General features: G+C 40.2%; 1 protein-coding gene across 2 annotated transcripts in view; it reads right to left on the bottom strand.

Annotated features, from left to right (window-relative positions):
- Positions 1–19,523, bottom strand: part of TIPRL (TOR signaling pathway regulator) — a 65,210-nt gene that overhangs the window by 28,293 nt on the left and 17,394 nt on the right. For both annotated transcript variants that reach the window (XM_055402102.2, XM_055402103.2), the window contains exon 4: positions 11,807–11,938. In XM_055402102.2, coding sequence (XP_055258077.1) covers positions 11,807–11,938 — 132 coding nt within the window. The remainder of the gene's footprint in view (positions 1–11,806; positions 11,939–19,523) is intronic.

Below are 19,523 nucleotides of genomic sequence, written 5' to 3'. Positions count from 1 at the left end.
GAGTCTTTTCCAGAACATGTTTTAACTTTCTACAGAAGCCTGTGAAAATTCATCTGTTTCATTTTTTATTGCAGCAAGATACTAAGATTGTATTTGTGGATGTGCTCTTAATTCTTATCCATTTTGCCATTTTCTGGTGCCATTTGCTACTTAACATCCTACAAATCACATGGATTTTCCCCTTGCTTTTTTTCAGAAATGAAAAAATAACTTTAATTTACAACCATTAATTGGTGGAATTGGTTTAAAAAATTTATCCCCTGGCTTCTAACTAAACCAAGATCAATTTGTTAAGAATATACAATATACTATCCTCAGCAACTCCAACATTTATATGGTTTCTGTTTCCCATATTCTTTTCTTATACTTTGTTGTTGTCTAGTCGCTAAGTTGTGTCAGACTCTTTGCAAACCCATAGACTGTAGCCCACCAGGCTGCTCTGTCCAATGGGATTTCCAAGGCAAGAATACTTGAGTGAGTTTTCATATGCTTCTCCAGGGGACCTTCCTGACCCAGGGATCAAACCTGCATCTCCTGCATTGTCAGGCAGGTTCTTAGCAGTGAGCCACCAGGGAAGCCCTAAGAAAGGCTTATCACAATAAACAATAAAAAGACATGCAGTCTTAGACTGTGTCCCTTAAGCGAAAGTCAAAATGTTTTTCAGCCTGGAACCAGTCTACTCAGGTTCTTATCCTTCTGGTTAGAGATTAAATTCCACAGTCAGGACTAAGCTCCCAGTATTTCTTCTTAACCTATCAGGGTGGCTGGCATGTGGCAGACACTCATATACTATCAAAAAGCACTTTCTTAAAATGTTTCCTTTGTAGAAAGAGATGCATTTAAAGTTTTAATTTTTTTTTAATGGAAATAGAAATGACTTGAAAACATAGACATAAAACTTAAATAATTTGGATTTGTACCAGAAAAGAAGAATTAATGAACTCAAGCATCAATTAGATGGACAGTTTATGCCCCTTCTGAGCACAGCATGAGGTGACCACATAATCTGAAGTCACGACAGGCAACGCAACACTTGTTCTTTGTATATTGTCACCTGCACCATCACCTCTTAAGAGTTTGAGCAAACTCCAGGAGATGGTGAAGGACAGGGAAGCCTGGCGTGCTACAGTTCACGGGGTCACAAAGAGCAGGATACGACTGAGAGAATAAACAATAACAATTACAAATATCTGTGTCTTCCATTTAGGGCATGTTTGGATTCTGACATTTATTTATGAGTTGGCAAGCCACTCCAGTACTCTTGCCTAGAAAATCCCATGGATGGAGGAGCCTGGTAGGCTGCAGTCCATGGGGTCGCTACGAGTCAGACATGACTAAGCGACTTCCCTTTCACTTTTCACTTTCACACACTGGAGAAGGAAATGGCAACCCACTCCAGAGTTTTTGCCTGGAGAATCCCAGGGACGGGGGAGCCTGGTGGGTTGCCATCTATGGGGTCGCATAGAGTCGGACACAACTGAAGTGACTTAGCAGTAGCATTCAGTTCAGTTCAGTTCAGTCGCTCAGTCGTGCCTGACACTTTGCGACCCCATGAATCACAGCATGCCAGGCCTCCCTGTCCGTCACCAACTCCCGGAGTTCACTCAAATTCATGTCCATCAAGTCAGTGATGCCATCCAGCCATCTCATTCTCTGTCGTCCCCATCTCCTCCGGCCCCCAATCACTCCCAGCTTGCCAAAAAAAAAGACCCTATTTTTGAAGCAAACTTCATATATATATTTTTTACAGTTTTTGTGACTTTTTTTAATACTGTAATTTTGAGAATCTAACCGCTACTCTAGATTTTTAACCTTTGCTTTTTGGTATTTGTTATCAACTTTGTACCTTTAAGAACCCAGTCTTCAGTACCCATTTTTACTTGGGAGCGAGATTAATGGCTTGACTGCTCTCTCCCGCTTTTGACTCTCCTTTTTCTGCCCCAGGTCGCCTCTATCTCCCCCCTCCCCCTTCTCTTCTATACCCAACTCTGTGAATCTCTGAGTGTTCCAGGCTGTGGAGAACACTTAAGAGAACTGGTTACTGGCTGGATCTGTCTCTCCCCTTTTGACTCCCCCTCTCTCCTCCTGGTGACCTCTGTCTCCCTCCTCCCTCTTCTCTTCTCTATGTAACTCTGTGAACCTCTCTGAGGGATCCAGACTGTGAAGAGCACATAGGGAACGGATTACTGGCCAGACTACTCTCTCTCCTTTTGACTCCCCCTCTTCTCCTCCTGGTCACCTCTATCTCCCTCCTCCCTCTTCTCTTCTCCATGTAAATCTGTGAACCTCTCCAGGTGTCCCTCACTGTGGAGAAACTTTTCATATTTAACCTAGATGTTTTATCATTGGTGCTGTATAGATGGAGAAGTCATGAGGCTACTGTAAGAATAAGACTGAAAACCAGAGGCAGAGGCTTAAGTCCAAATCCTGAGAACACCAGAGAACTCCTGACTCCAGGGAACATTAATCGATAGGAGCTCATCAAACGCCTCCATACCTACATTGAAACCTCAAGCACCACCCAAGGGCCAACAAGTTCCAGATCAAGACATACCATGCAAATTCTCCAGCAACACAGGATCATAGCCCTGAGCTTCAATATACAAGCTGCACAAAGTCACTCCAAACACAATGACATCTCAAAACTCATTACTGGACACTTCACTGCACTCCAGAGAGAAGAAATCCAGCATCATCCACCAGAACACTGACACAAGCTTCCCTAAACAGGAAACCTTGACAAGCCACCTGTCCAACCCAACCCACAGCGAGGAACCTCCATAATAAAGAGGAACCACAAACTGCCAGAATACAGAAAGGCCACCCCAAACACAGCAATATAAACAAATGAAAAGGCAGAGAAATACCCAGTAGGTAAAGGAATAGGATAAATGCCCAGCAAACCAAACAAAAGAGGAAGAGATAGGACATCTACCTGATAAAGAATTCCAAATAATGATAGTGAAAATGATCCAAACTCTTGAAAACAAACTGGAGTTACAGATAAACAACCTGGAGACAAGGATTGAGAAGATGCAAGAAAGGTTTAAGTAAAGACCTAGGGCTTCCCTGGTGGCTCAGACAATAAAGCGTCTGCCTGCAATGCAGGAGACCTGGGTTTGATCGCTGGGTTGGGAAGATCCCCTGGAGAAGGAAATGGCAACCCACTACAATACTTGTGTCTGGAAAATTCCATGGATGAAGGAGATTGGTAGGCTACAGTCCATGGGATGGCAAAGAGTCAGACATGACTGAGCAGCTTCACTGGTTCACTAGACGAAATAAAAAAGAGTCAATATATAATGAATAATGCAATAAATGAGATCAGAAACACTCTGGAGGGAACCAACAGTAATATAAGGGATGCAGAAGATAGGATAAGTGAGGTAGAAGATAGAATGGTAGAAATAAATGAAACAGAGAAGAAAAAAGAATTAAAAGAAATGAGGACAACCTCAGGGACCTCTGAGACAATGTTAAACAACCCAACATTCGAATCACAGGAGTCCCAGAAGAAGACAAAAAGAAAGGCCATGAGAAAATACTTGAGGAGATAATAGTTGAAAACTCCCCTAAAATGGGGAAGGAAATAATCACCCAGGTCCAAGAAACCCAGAGAGCCCAAACAGGATAAATGCAAGGCGAAACACCCCAAGACACATATTAATCAAATTAACAAAGGTCCAACACAAAGAACAAGTATTAAAAGCAACAAGGGAAAAACAAAAAATAACACACAAAGGGATTCCCATAAGGATAACAGCTGATCTTTCAATAGAAACTCTTCAGGCCAGGAGGGAATGGCACGACATACTAAAAGTGATGAAAGAAAATAACCTACAGCCCAGATTACTGTACACAGCAAAGAACTCATTCAAATATGAAGGAGAAATCAAAAGCTTTACAGACAAGCAAAAGCTGAGAGAATTCAGCACCACCAAACCAGCTCTTCAACAAAAGCTAAAGGATCTTCTCTAGACAGGAAATGTAGAAAGGGCGAATAAACTCGAACCCAAAACAATAAAGTAAATGGCAACGGGATCATCAGTTCAGTTCAGTTCAGTGGTCAGTCGTTCGACTCTCTGCGACCCCATGAATCACAGCACGCCAGGCCTCCCTGTCCATCACCAACTCCCAGAGTTCACTCAAACTCATGTCCATAGAGTCGGTGATGCCATCCAGCCATCTCATTCTCTGTCGTCCCCTTCTCCTCCCACCCCCAACCTTTCCCAGCATCAGAGTCTTTTCCAGTGACTCAACTCGTCACATGAGGTGGCCAAAGTATTGCAGTTTCGGCTTTAACATCAGTCCCTCCAATGAACACCCAGGATTGATCTCCTCTAGAATGGACTGGTTGGATCTCCTTGCAGTCCAAGGGACTCTCAAGAGTCTTCTCCAGCACCACAGTTCAAAAGCATCAATTCTTCAGCGATCAGCCTTCTTCACAGTCCAACTCTCATATCCATACATGACCACGGGAAAAACCATAGCCTTGACTAGACAGACCTTGGTTGGCAAAGTAATGTCTCTGCTTTTTAATACACTATCTAGGTTGGTCATAACTTTCCTTCCAAGGAGTAAGCGTCTTTTAATTTCATGGCTGCAATCAACATCTGCAGTGATTTTGGAGCCCCCAAAAAAAAAGTCTGACACTGTCTCCACTGTTTTTCCATCAATTTCCCATGAAGTTATGGAACCAGATGCCATGATCTTTGTTTTCTGAATGTTGAGCTTCAAGCCAACCTTTTCACTCTCCTCTTTCACTTTCATCAAGAGGCTTTTGAGTTCCTCTTCACTTTCTGCCATAAGGGTGGTGTCATCTGCATATCTGAGGTTATTGATATTTCTCCCAGCAATCTTGATTCCAGCTTGTGCTTCTTCCAGCCCAGCGTTCCTCCTGATGTACTCTGCATAGAAGTTAAATAAGCAAGGTGACAATATACAACCTTGACGTACTCCTTTTCCTATTTGGAACCAGTCTGTTGTTCCATGACCAGTTCTGACTGTTGCTTCCTGACCTGCATACAGATTTCTCAAGAGGCAGGTCAGGTGGTCTGGGATTCCCATCTCTTTCAGAATGTTCCACAGTTTATTGTGATCCACACAGTCAAAGGCTTTGGCATAGTCAATGAAGCAGAAATAGATGCTTTTCTGGAACTCTCTTGCTTTCTCCATGGTCCAGGGGATGTTGGCTGGATCTCTGGTGCCTCTGCCTTTTCTAAAACCTGCTTGAACATCTGGGAGTTCACGGTTCACATATTGCTGAAGCCTGGCTTGGAGAATTTTGAGACTTACTTTACTAGCGTGTGAGATGAGTGCAATTGTGCGGTAGTTTGAGCATTCTTTGGCATTGCCTTTCTTTGGGATGGGAATGAAGACTGACCTTTTCCAGTCCTGTGGCCACTGCTGAGTTTTCCAAATTTGCTGGCATATTGAGTGCAGCCCTTTCACAGCATCATCTTTCAAGATTTGAAATAGCTCAACTGGAATTCCATCCACTAGCTTTGTTCCTAGTGATGCTTTCTAAGGCCCACTTGACTTCACATTCCAAGATGTCTGGCTCTAGGTCAGTGATCACGTTATCCTGACTATCTTGGTCGTGAAGATCTTTTTTGTACAGTTCTTCTGTGTATTCTTGCCACCTCTTCTTAATATCTTCTGCTTCTGTTAGGTCCATACCATTTCTGTCCTTTATCGAGCCCATCTTTGCATGAAATGTTCCCTTGGAATCTCTAATTTTCTTGAAGAGATCTCTTGTTTTTCCTATTCTGTTGTTTTCCTCTATTTCTTTGCACTGATCGCTGAGGAAGGCTTTCTTATCTCTCCTTGCTATTCTTTGGAACTCTGCATTCAGATGCTTATACCTTTCCTTTTCTCTTTTGCTTTTCGCTTCTCTTCTTTTCACAGCTATTTGTAAGGCCTCCTCAGACAGCCATTTTGCTTTTTTGCATTTCTTTTCCATGGGGATGGTCTTGGTCCCTGTCTCCTGCACAATGTCACAAACCTCCATCCAGAGTTCATCAGGCACTCCATCAGATCTAGTCCCTTAAATCTATTTCTCACTTCCACTGTATAATCATAAGGGATTTGATTTAGGTCATATCTGAAAGGTCTAGTGGTTTTCCCTACTTTCTTCAATTTAAGTCTGAATTTGGCAATAAGGAGTTCATGATCTGAGCCACAGTCAGCTCCTGGTCTTGTTTTTGCTTACTGTATACAGCTTCTCTGGAGAAGGCAATGGCAAGCCACTCCAGTACTCTTGCATAGAAAATCCCATGGACAGAGGAGCCTGGTAGGCTGCAGTCCGTGGGGTCGCTAAGGGTCGGACACGACTGAGCGACTTCACTTTCACTTTTCACTTTCACACATTGGAGAAGGAAATGGCAACCCACTCCAGTGTTCTTGCCTGGAGAATCCCAGGGACGGGCGAGCCTGGTGGGCTTCCGTCTATGGGGTCGCACAGAGTCGGACACAACTGAAGTGACTTAGCAGCAGCAGCAGCATATAGCTTCTCCATCTTTGGCTGCAAAGAATATAATCAATCTGATTTTGGTGTTGACCATCTGGTGATGTCCATGTGTAGAGTCTTCTCTTGTGTTGTTGGAAGAGGGTGTCTGCTATGACCAGTGTGTTCTCTTGACAAAACTCTATTAGCCTTTGCCCTGCTTCATTCTGTGCTCCAAGACCAAATTTGCCTGTTACTCCAGGTGTTTCTTGACTTCCTACTTTTGCATTCCAGTCCCCTATAATGAAAAGGATATCTTGTTTGGGTATTAGTTCTAAAAGGTCTTGTAGGTCTTCATAGAACCGTTCAACTTTGGCTTCTTCAGCGTTACTGGTTGGGGCATAGGCCTGGATTACTGTAATACTGAATGGTTTGCCTTGGAAACGAATAGAAATCATTCTGTCGTTTTTAAGATTGCATCCAAGTATTGCATTTCGGACTCTTTTGTTGACCATGATGGTTACTCCATTTCTTCTAAGGGATTCCTGCCCACAGTAGTAGATGTAATGGTCATCTGAGTTAAATTCACCCATTCCAGTCCATTTTAGTTCACTGATTCCTAGAAAGTCTACATTCATCTTGCCATCTCCTTTTTGACCACTTCCAATTTGCCTTGATTTATGGACCTAACATAAGGTTCCTATGCAATATTGCTCTTTACAACACCGGACCTTGCTTCTTACTTATCAATAATTACCTTAAATGTAAATGGGTTGAAAGCCCCAACCAAAAGACAAAGACTGGCTGAGTGGATACAAAAGCAAGACCCCTATATATGTTGCCTACAAGAGACCCATCTCGAAAGAGGGACACATACAGACTGAAAGTGAAGGGCTGGAAAAAGATATTCCATGCAAACAGAGACCAAAAGAAAGCAGGGGTAGCAATACTCGTATCAGATAAAGTAGACTTTAAAACAAAGGCTGTGAAAAGAGACAAAGATGGACACTACATAATGATCAAAGGATCAATCCAAGAAGAAGATATAACAATTATAAATATTTATGCACCCAACATAGGAGCACCACAATATGTAAGACAATTACTAACAAGTATGAAAGGGAAAATTAACAACAACACAATAATAATGGGAGATTTTAATACCCCACTCACACCTATGGATAGATCAACTAAACAGAAAATTAACAAGGAAACACAAACTTTAAATGATACAATAGGCCAGTTAGACCTAATTGATATCTATAGGACATTTCACCCCAAAACAATGACTTTCACCTTTTTCTCAAGTGCACACGGAACCTTATCCAGGACAGGTCACATCCTGGGCCATAAATCTAGCCTTGGTAAATTCAAAAAATTGAAATCATTCCAAGCATCTTTTCTGACCACAATGCAATAAGATTAGATGTCAATTACAGGAGAAAAACTACTAAAAATTCCAACAGATGGAGGCTGAACAACACACTGCTGAATAACCGACAAATCACAGAAGAAATTAAAAAAAGAAATCAAAATATGCATAGAAATGAATGAAAATGAAAACACAACAACTCAAAACATATGGGACACTGAAAAAGCAATGCTAAGGGGAAGGGTCATAGCAATACAGGCTTACCTCAAAAAACAAGAAAAAAGTCAAATAAATAACCTAACTCTACACCTAAAGAAACTAGAAAAGGAAGAAATGAAGAATCCCAGGGTTAGTAGAAGGAAAGAAATCTTAAAAATTAGGGCAGAAATAAATGCAAAAGAAACAAAAGAGACCATAGCAAAAATCAACAAAGCCAAAAGCTGGTTCTTTGAGAGGATAAATAAAATTGACAAACCAGTAACCAGACTCATCAAGAAACAAAGGGAGAAGAATCAAATCAACAGAAATGAAAATGGAGAAATCACAACAAATAAAACAGAAATACAAAGGATCATAAGAGGCTATTATCAGCAACTATATGTCAGTAAAACGGACAACTTGGAAGAAACGGATAAATTCTTAGAAAAGTACAACTTTCCAAAACTGAACCAGGAAGAAATAGAAAATCTTAACAGACCCATCACAAGCACAGAAATTGAATCTGTAATCAGAAATCTTTCAGCAAACAAAAGTCAAGGACTAGATGGCTTCACAGCTGAATTCTACCAAACATTTAGAGAAGAGTTAACACCTATCCTACTCAAACTCTTCCAGATAATTGCAGAGGAAGGTAAACTTCCAAACTCATTCTATGAGGCCACCATTACCCTAATACCAAAACCTGACAAAGATGCCACAAAACAAGAAAACTACAGGCCAATATCACTGATGAACGTAGATGCAAAAGTCCTTAACAAAATCCTAGCAAACAGAATCCAACAACATATTAAAAAGATCACACATCATGACCAAGTGGGCTTTATCCCAAGGATGCAAGGATTCTTCAATATCCGCAAATCAATCAACGTAATACACCACATTAACAAACTGAAAGATAAAAACCATATGATTATCTCAATAGATGCAGAGAAAGCCTTTGAAAAAATTAAACATCCATTTATGATAAAAACCCTCCAGAAAGCAGGAATAGAAGGAACATACCTCAATATAATAAAAGGTATATATGACAACCCACAGCAAACATTATCCTCAATGGTAAATATTGAAAGCATTTCCCCTAAAGCCAGGAAGAAGACAAGGGTGCCCTCTCTCACCACTACTATTCAACATAGTTTTGGAAGTTTTGACCACAGCAACCAGAGAAGAAAAAGAAACAAAAGGAATCCAGATTGGAAAAGAAGAAGTAAAACTCACTGTTTGCGGATTCATGTCAATGTATCTTGCCTGGAGAGTCCCAGGGACAGGGGAGCCTGGTGGGCTTCCGTCTATGGGGTCACACAGAGTCGGACACGACTGAAGTGACTTAGCAGCAGCAGCAGCATGGCAAAACCAATACAATATTGTAAAGTAAAATAAATAATTTTTTTTAAAAAATGAAGTATGGTGATGGAATATTTGACTCTGCCTAAGGTGATGGAATTCCAGTTGAGCTATTTCAAATCTTGATGATGCTGTGAAAGTGCTGCACTCAATATGTCAGCAAATTTGGAAAACTCAGCAGTGGCCACAGTACGGGAAAAGGTCAGTCTTCATTCCAATCCCAAAGAAAGGCAATGCCAAAGAATGCTCAAACTACCGCACAATTGCACTCATCTCACATGCTAGTAAAGTAAGTCTCAAAATTCTCCAAGCCAGACTTCAGCAATATGTGAACCGTGAACTCCCAGATGTTCAAGCAGGTTTTAGAAAAGGCAGAGGCACCAGAGATCAAATGGCCAACATCCGCTGGATCATGAAGAAAGCAAGAGAGTTCCAGAAAAACATCTATTTCTGCTTTATTGACTATGCCAAAGCCTTTGACTGTGTGGATCACAATAAACTGTGGAACATTCTGAAAGAGATGGGAATCCCAGACCACCTGACCTGCCTCTTGAGAAACCTGTATGCAGGTCAGGAAGCAACAGTCAGAACTAGACATGGAACAACAGACTGGTTCCAAATAGGAAAAGGAGTACGTCAAGGTTGTATATTGTCACCTTGCTTATTTAACTTATATGCAGAGTACATCATGAGGAACACTGGGCAGGAAGAAGCACAAGCTGGAATCAAGATTGCTGGGAGAAATATCAATAACCTCAGATATGCAGATGACACTACCCTTATGGCAGAAAGTGAAGAGGAACTCAAAAGCCTTTTGATGAAAGTGAAAGAGGAGAGTGAAAAGGTTGGCTTGAAGCTCAACATTCAGAAAACAAAGATCATGGCATCTGGTCCCATCACTTCATGGGAAATAGATGGAAAAACAGTGGAAACAGTGTCAGACTTTATTTTTTTGGGCTCCAAAATTACTGGAGATGCTGATTGCAGCCATAAAATTAAAAGACGCTTACTCCTTGGAAGGAAATTTATGACCAACCTTGATAATATATTAAAAAGCAGAGACATTACTTTGCCAACAAAGGTCCGTCTAGTCAAGGCTATGGTTTTTCCGGTGGTCATGTATGGATGTGAGAGTTGGACTGTGAAGAAAGCTGATCACCGAAGAATTGATGCTTTTGAACTGTGGTGTTGGAGAAGACTCTTGAGAGTCCCTTGTACTGCAAGGAGATCCAACCAGTCCATTCTAAAGGAGATCAATCCTGGGTGTTCATTGGAAGGACTGATGCTGAAGCTGAAACTGCAATACTTTGGCCACATCATGTGACGAGTTGACTCACTGGAAAAAACTCTGATGCTGGGAACGGTTGGGGGCGGGAGGAGAAGGGGACAACAGAGAATGAGATGGCTGGATGGCATCACCGACTCTGTGGACATGAGTTTGAGTGAACTCCGGGAGTTGGTGATGGACAGGGAGGCCTGGCGTGCTGTGATTCATGGGGTCGCGGAGAGTCGGACACGACTGAGCGACTGAACTGAACTGAAGGCATATATATGGAATTTAGAAAGATGGTACCAATGATCCTACATGCAGGGTAGCAAGGGAAACACAGATGTAAAGAACAGACTTTTGGCCTCAATAAGAGAAGGAGTGGGTGAGATGATTTGAGAGAATAGCATTAAAACATATACAGCCATATATAAAACAGATAAGCAGTGCAAGTTTGATGCATGAAGCAGGGCACCCAAAGCCAGTGCCCTGGGACAACCTAGAGAGATAGGGTGGGGAGGGGGGTGGAAGCAGGGTTCAAAACGGGGGGTGGGGGCGGGGGGACACATGCGGCTGACACTATGGTCGACTCAGGCTGATGTATGGCAAAAATCATCAAAATACTGTAAAGTAATTATCCTCCAATTAAAATAAATACATTAGTCTTTTTTTTTTAAGCCCTTATGCCACAACTACTAAGCCCGCACTCTAGAGCCCACGAGCTGCGACCACTGAAGCCCGAACGCCTAGAGCCTGTGCTCTGCAGCAAGAGAAGCCACTGTGCACCACAGCAGAGAGCAACCCTCTCTCGCCAGCCACAGAAAAGCCTGCGTGGAGCAACGGAAACGCAGCACAGCAAACAATAAACAGATGGTAAGAAAGAACTTTCATTAACAAAAGGAAACTAAGCTATAATTTTCATTCAAATTAAACAATAAACAAACCACAAAGTAACCAGACCGGCCTACAAAAAAAAATGCTTTGCTAAAGTCTTAGCAATATGCTAAGATTTTGTGAATTTTATGATAGATATTAATAAGATGTATCCTAGATTCAAGTGAAACTACATGACATCATGTTAAGACTGATTTGAAGTGAGTCATATTTCTAACCAATAACAAAAATAAAAGAAGTTAATTTTAAACAAATTCACAGTACTCACAATTTTCACACTCAGGCTTGAAACTCCATGATCATGAAGTTCATCCTCAAATAGGAGAACTTCTTCGAAAAACTTAATCTGTTCTCTGGCTTTCAATTTCTCTGTATCTATATGATCTGTCGTAGGTACAACCTGAAAGAAAAAAATTTAAGAATGGGCACATAAAAAAAAATTTAAACAGTTTTCCTACCAATATTTTCTGCATAGCCAGAGCATGTTTCTAAATTTCAATGTTATGAGTAGACACACAAAATGAGATATATACCTTGTCCCTGAAAAACCGAAAATGTCCAATATTATAGCTTAACAAAACATACAGTCAAAATCATCATCTCATTCAAATCATGAAATAGAACACAGTAAAATCAACTGCTCTATTGTGACTATGAGAAAATTAACTATCTGAAAATTAGTCAATGTGATAAATAAACTACTACTATCATAGAAGTTCAAAGCAGTTTGGTGCTATAAAGGTCCTTTATTTGGAACTTAAAAAAACTCTTTCCTATAAGAATGATGTTACATATTTTAGATATATCTCCAAGTCTACAAACAAAAGTGTTTTAAATATTGAGATTAATAAGAACTTTAGAGAAATTTTAAGGGAAACTCCTAGCATTCCAAAGAGCCTTAGAGGATACTGGCTATTTTCTTTTAAGTATTATTTTATAGCCACCAGACACAAACATATATAACCCAACAAAAGCACCAACAATCTCAAGGCGGGTCAGGTCAGTAACTCACTAAATCCAAGTATCTCCTAACAGTAACATGAAAGTATGTTTTGTGATACTATTCAATACTACATTCATTTTTACTATAGAATGTTCAGCTTTTCAACTCTTTAACAAAGCTGTATCATGAATAAACACAACAAAGCAATGCCTGTCAAACAGGCATAAGTATTCAGTATATGGTAGATATTATTGTACTTTACTTAGAAGCTGTGAATAGGTCATTTTTTTTTCACTCATGGATAGAATTAAGAATTTTAGAGTAGTTTCAAAAAACTGGATAAGAATTTTTAAAATATGATAATGGATGTCTAAGTGACTACATAGACTTTGTGGGAAAATGGTTTTTGCTCCCTATTAAGTAATGCGGAGGAGGAAAGGATGCTATGAAAGAATCTGGCAGTTTGATTTCCAAGAGGTGAAAAAAATGTCCATATTTCTTCCATGTTTACTTACAGATGATATTTTAGCTCTCTACAATTTTATTTCAACATCCAGCAGACATAAGACCACACATGGAAGTGAAATTAAAGGGAGTGGAAGGAAGGTGAGGGGTAGGGACAGGGATTTAGGGAAGCATATGACCAGTGCCTTGCATCACCTGCATGTTTGTGATCTATTTAAGACAAAAGTTGGTGCCTCTAGGACTGCCTAAGAGCATAAAACTTTAGTTAGTATTAAATAAATACAACTTTTAATTTCTTACTTTTTATTTAGTTTTAGTTCAAAGGAACATATTTGAAAGATCCTCCTTATAGATACATCTGATTTCCAAAAATTAACCATTACACCTCATTAGTAAATGGCCATTTCACTAATATTTCAAATATGCCTTCAGCAAGTGATTGGTGAACATGAATCCATCCGTTTTGCCAAGTAAGTTCTCATAAAATGTTTGAAAGAGAAAGACAAAAAATAATTAGATAACACATGGATTAGGGAAATTCATTATATTTAGCTTAGCTATATACTATCTTCTTCATTCATAAGGACAAATATGTTTAAAACTTTATATTTCTCAGCCTTTTTTCTTCCTCAACTCCACTTATCTCCTCTCTAAACTCAAGCATCTGAAAAGGTAAAACAGCTAAACTTAAGAGATACCAAACATCTCTGGCTTCTGGTATTGTCAAAATAAATAATCTAGACAAACTTTCTTGCTGAAAGTGAAAGGTAAAAGTGAAAGTTGCTCAATCGTGTTGGACTCTTTGTGAGCCTATCAACTATACAGTCCATGGAATTCTCCAGGACAGAATGCTGGAGTGGGTAGCCTTTCCCTTCTCCAGGGGTTCTTCCCAATCCAGGGATCAAACCCAGGTCTGCCACATTGCAGGCGGATTCTTTACCAACTGAGCTATCAGGGAAGCCCAAGTAAAATACAGGCAATTTAAAAAGCTGGATGAAAAAACAAAAACTTCTTAAAAGGTATATATAGCCAATGCAGTGAAGAAGGACTGGACTGAGATCTGGAAGAGGACTGAAACCCAGAAAAGTGACACTCTTCAGTTTTCACCAGGAGCAGAGGCCTTGGAGAATTCCTTGCCCTGCTTCCAATTTTGTAAAGACATCTCAAAGTGCTACAGTGGATCCACAACTTCTTATATTACAGGCCCACTAAGCTAAAGGCCGGAGAAGGCAATGGCAAGCCACTCCAGTACTCTTGCCTAGAAAATCCCATGGATGGAGGAGCCTGGTAGGCTGCAGTCCGTGGGGTCGCTGGGGGTCGGACACGACTGAGCGACTTCACTTTCACTTTCACACATTGGAGAAGGAAATGGCAACCCACTCCAGTGTTCTTGCCTGGAGAATCCCAGGGACGGGGGAGCCTGGTGGGCTTCCGTCTATGGGTTCACACAGAGTCGGACACGACTGAAGTGACTTAGCAGCAAGCTAAAGGCAAAGAAGAAAAGGAAAGATATACCCATTTGAATGCAGAATTCCAAAGAATACCAAGGAGAGATAAGAAAGCCTTCCTCAATGATCAATGCAAAGAAACAGAGGAAAACAAGAGAATGGGAAAGACTAGAGATCTCTTCAAGAAAATCAGAGATACCAAGGGAACATTTCATGCAAAGATGGGCACAATAAAAGAAATGGCATGTACCTAACAGAAGCTGAAGATACTAAGAAGAGGTGGCAAGAATACACTGAAGTGAAGTGAAGTCGCTCAGTCGTGTCCGACTCTTTGTGACCCCATGGACTGTAGCCTACCAGGCTCCTCCGTCCATGGGATTTTCCAGGCAAGAATATTGGAATGGGTCGCCATTTCCTTCTCCAGAATACACTGAAGAACTATACAAAAAAGATCTTCATGACCCAGATAGCCAGGATGGTGTGATCACTCACCTAGAGCCAGACATCCTGGAATGTGAAGTCAAATGGGCCTTAGGAAGCATCACTACAAAAAAAGCTAGCGGAGGTGATGGAATTCCAATTGAGCTATTTCAAATCCAAAAGCATGATGCTGTTAAGGTGCTGCACTCAATTTGCCAGCAAATTTGGAAAACTCAGCAGTGGCCACAGGACTGGAAAAGGTCAGTTTTCATTCCAATTCGAAAGAAAGGCAATGCCAAAGAATGTTCAAACTATAGCACAGTTGCACTCATCTCACACGTTAGCAAAGTAATGCTCAAAATTTTCCAAGCCAGGCTCCAACAGTACATGAACCATGAACTTCCAGATATTCAAACTAGATTTAGAAAAGGCAGAGGAACCTGAAATCAAATTGCCAATATCCACTGAATTATAGAAAAAGCAAGAGAATTCCAGAAAAACATCTACTTCCGCTTTATTGACTATGCCAAAGCCTTTGACTCTGTGGATCACAACGAACTGTGGAAAATTCTTAAAGCGATGGGAATAACAAAACTCCTTACCTGCCTCCTGAAAAATCTGTATGAAGGTCAAGAAGCAACAGTTTGAACTGGACATGGAAAACAGATTGGTTCCAAATCAGGAAAAGAGTACATCAAGGCTGTATATTGTCACCCTGCTTATTTAACTTATATGCCGAGTACATCATGAGAAATGCCAGGCTGAATGAAGCACAAGCTGGAATCAAGATTGCTGGGAGAAATATCAGTAACCTCAGATATGCAGATGACACCTCTCTTATGGCAGAGCCTCTTGATGAAAGTGAAAGAGGAGAGTGAAAAAGTTGACTTAAAACTCAACATTCAGAAAACTAAGATCAAGGCATCCAGTCCTATCACTTCATGTCAAATAGATGTGGAAACATTGGAAACAGTGTCAGTCTTTATTTTTGGGGGCTCCAAAATCACTGCAGGTGGTCACTGCAGCCATGAATTAAAAGATGCTTACTCCTTGAAAGAAATGCTATGACCAACCTAGACAGAACATTAAAAAGCAGAGACATCATTTTGCCAACAAAGGCCCATATACTCAAAGCTATGGTTTTTTCCGTAGTCATGTATGGGTGTGAGAGTTGGGTTGAGTGCCGAAAAATTGATGCTTTTGAACTGTGGTGTTGGAGAAGACTCTTGAGAGTCCCTTGGACTGCAAGGAGATCCAACCAGTTCATCCTAAAGGAGACCAGTCCTGAATATTCATTGGAAGGACTGATGCTGAAGCTGAAACTCCAATACTTTGGTCACCTGATGTGAAGAACTGACTCACTGGAAAAGACCCTGATGCTGGAAAAGACTGAAGTCAGGAGGAGAAAGGGACGACAGAGAACATGATAGCTGGATGGCATCACTGACTCTATGGACATGAGTTTGAGCAAACTTTGGGAGTTGGTGATGGACAGGGAAGCCTTGTGTGTTGCAGTCCATGGGGTTGCAAAGAGGCAGACACGACTGAGCAACTGAACTGAACTGAACTGAAACCTCAAGCTCTGATCCTATACAAAAGGTTAGCAAACTAGCAAACTAAGACTTCCAGGTCAATGTGGTTTGCCACCTAGTTTTGTATGAATGCAAGCTAAGAATCATTTTCAATTTTCACATTTTTTCAAATGACTGTGGGGAAAATTTTTTTTAATATTTCATGACATCAAAAACTGTATGAAATTCAAATTTCCATGTCCATAAAAAAAATTTTTTGAAACACAGCTGTGTCTACTTGTTTGCATATTGTCTATGGCTGCTTTCAACTACAACAGCACAGCTGAGTAACTGCAACATAACTCTATGGTCCTCAAAGCCTGTAAAATCTGATCCTTCACATAAACAGATCGCATACCTATGCCCTTGACTATGAATGCCCTTAGTAGTTTATGAGAAATAAACAAAAATCCTCTGTGGAGGAAAATATCATCATCCTAGGATTCAAAGAAAATAAGGTATATTAGGAGTCTAGACACCATAAATCAGAACCAACAGAAATAAGACAATAAAAGACACTAGGGACTCTAAATGCTGAAAATACGAGGCCCAAGCTATAAATAACAATGCACACTAGTTTTATTTCAAGGAAATAAAATTAAGGTTGAACATATCAAAAGATACTAGGAAATACTTTTTAAACAGAATTATGATCAGGCAAATCCTGCTGGGGGTAGGAAAGAGGTGATGACAATGTTCTATTTCTTTTACTCTGTGGTTACATTAAACTGTATTTTCATATTTCATGAACTTTTCTAAGTTATTTCACAATTTTCAAAATATATTCAAACTAAAAATATTCTTACTACTTTGCAAGAAAAGTAAGTCTTGGCACATCTTCCAAGTGAACGTCTCTCACTCTCTCACATGAGATGAAGGTTTATAATAGGGAAATTACTTGATATAAATACTTTTATATTTATCATATAAAGTTAATTAATAGCAAATGTTAAGAACCCAATGCTAAATTTCCTTTTCAAAAATTACTGAAAATAGTGTGTGTATGTACATCCCATTAGGAAATACCATGAAATTGCTATGTTTTATGGTGATTTCTTTCTTTAAAAAGAAAAAGAGATACAACTCCCACACTATAATTCACTGGCTTTTAGTATGTTCACAGGACTATGTAGACGTCACCATTACCTAATTCCAGAACATCTCATCACCCCAAGAAGAAACTGTCATACCCACTAGTAGTCTCTCTCCATTCCCCACCTCCCGCAGTTCCTGGAAGCCACTACTCTAATTGTTTTCTATACATTTGTTTTGTAAATCCTTCTGGAATTATATACACGTACCTTTGTGTCTGGCTTCTTTCACTTAGCATAACGTTTCAAAGGTATATATCACTGTTATGTTTCTTTTTCAAGACTAAATATTTCACTGTCTAGATAAACCAGTTTTGCTTATCCACTGATGAACATCTGGGTATTTTTCACATGTTAGCTATTATGAGTAATGCAGCTATAAATATCTGCATATAGGTTTTTATGTGGATATATAGTTTTCTCTCTTGAGTGTATACCTAGGAATGGAATTGCTGGGTTACATGATAACCATGTTTAACTTTTTTTTAATTGCTGGAAAGAAAAAATGAGTAACAAGAAATCTACCATGTAAATCATTTATAGGTGTACAGTTCAATAGTGTTAATTATATTCACACTGTTGTCAGACAGATCTCTAAAACTTTTTAATCTTGCAAAACTAAAGCAGTATCAGAATTGTTAACCTACACTTCTGTGGTAAACAACTATCAAGACGCATACAGTATTCATATGTGTTCTTCCTGCCTTTTATCTTACAAACTCCACTCATTTCCAAAGTTTGTGTCAGCACATTACCCCCGCCCCCCACTTAATTTACTTTTAAAAGCTCAAAATATTAAAGATTATATACAAATGGCCAAGAAGCATATGAAAAGATGCTCAGCATCACAAGTCATTAGGGAAATGCAAATCAAAACCTCTCACACACTGCTGGTGGGAATGTGAAATGGTATAGCTGCTATGGAAAACAGTACAGGGGTTCCTCAAAAACTTAAAAATAGAATTATTATCATATGATCTAGCAATTCCACTTCTGTGTATACACTCAAACAAATGAAAGCAGAATTCTGAAGAGATATTTGCACACCTATGTTCATAGCAGCACTATTCACCATAGCCAAAAGGTAAAAGCAACCCAAATGCTTACTGACAAGTGAATGGAAGAACAAAATGAGATATATACATGCAATGGAATATTCAGTTCAGTTCAGTTCAGTCACTCAGTCGTGTCCGACTCTTTGCGACCCCATGAATCACAGCACACCAGGCCTCCCTGTCCATCACCAACTCCCGGAGTTCACTCAAACCCACCTACATCGAGTCAGTGATGCCATCCAGCCATCTCATTCTCTGTCGTCCCCTTCTCCTCCTGCCCCCAATCCCTCCCAGCATCAGAGTCTTTTCCAGTGAGTCAACTCTTCGCATGAGGTGGCCAAAGTATTAGATCTTCAGCTTTAGCATCAGTCCTTCCAATGAACACCCAGGACGGATCTCCTTTAGAATGGACTGGTTGGATCTCCTTGCAGTCCAAGGGACTCTCCCAGCCCTAAAAAGGATGGGAAGTCTGACACATGCCACAACATGGATAAACCTTAAGGACATTATACTAAGTGACATAAGCCAGTCATAAAAAGTCAATGTATGGTTCCACTTACATGAGGTATCTAAAGTAGTCAAAAACAGAAAGGAGAATGGCAGTGGCCAGGTGCTGAAGAAGGAAGAAATGGAGAAGTTGATGTTCAACAGGTATAGATTTTCAGTTTTTAAAGAGGAAGAAGTTCTGGAGATTGGTGGCACAACAGCATGAATATACTTTAACGCTAAGTAATATGCTTGAAAATAACTAAGATAGTTCAGTTCAGTTCAGTCACTCAGTCGTGTCCGACTCTCTGCAACCCCATGAATCACAGCACGCCAGGTCTCCCTGTCCATTACCAACTCCCAGAGTTCACTCAAACTAATGTCCACAGAGTCGGTAATGCCATCCAGCCATCTCATTCTCTGTCGTCCCCTTCTGCTCCCGCCCCCAACCTTTTCCATAGTAGTTTTAGGTTATATATCTTTTTACCAAAAGGAAAAAAGAAAAA

This window comes from Moschus berezovskii, chromosome 4 (genome assembly GCF_049115385.1).
Source record: "Moschus berezovskii isolate FMDL1 chromosome 4, NW_MosBer_1.0, whole genome shotgun sequence".
NCBI classification, from domain to species: Eukaryota; Metazoa; Chordata; class Mammalia; order Artiodactyla; family Moschidae; genus Moschus; species Moschus berezovskii.
The sequence above is the reverse complement of the archived record's forward strand: the minus strand, read 5'-3'. Positions and strand labels throughout refer to the sequence as shown.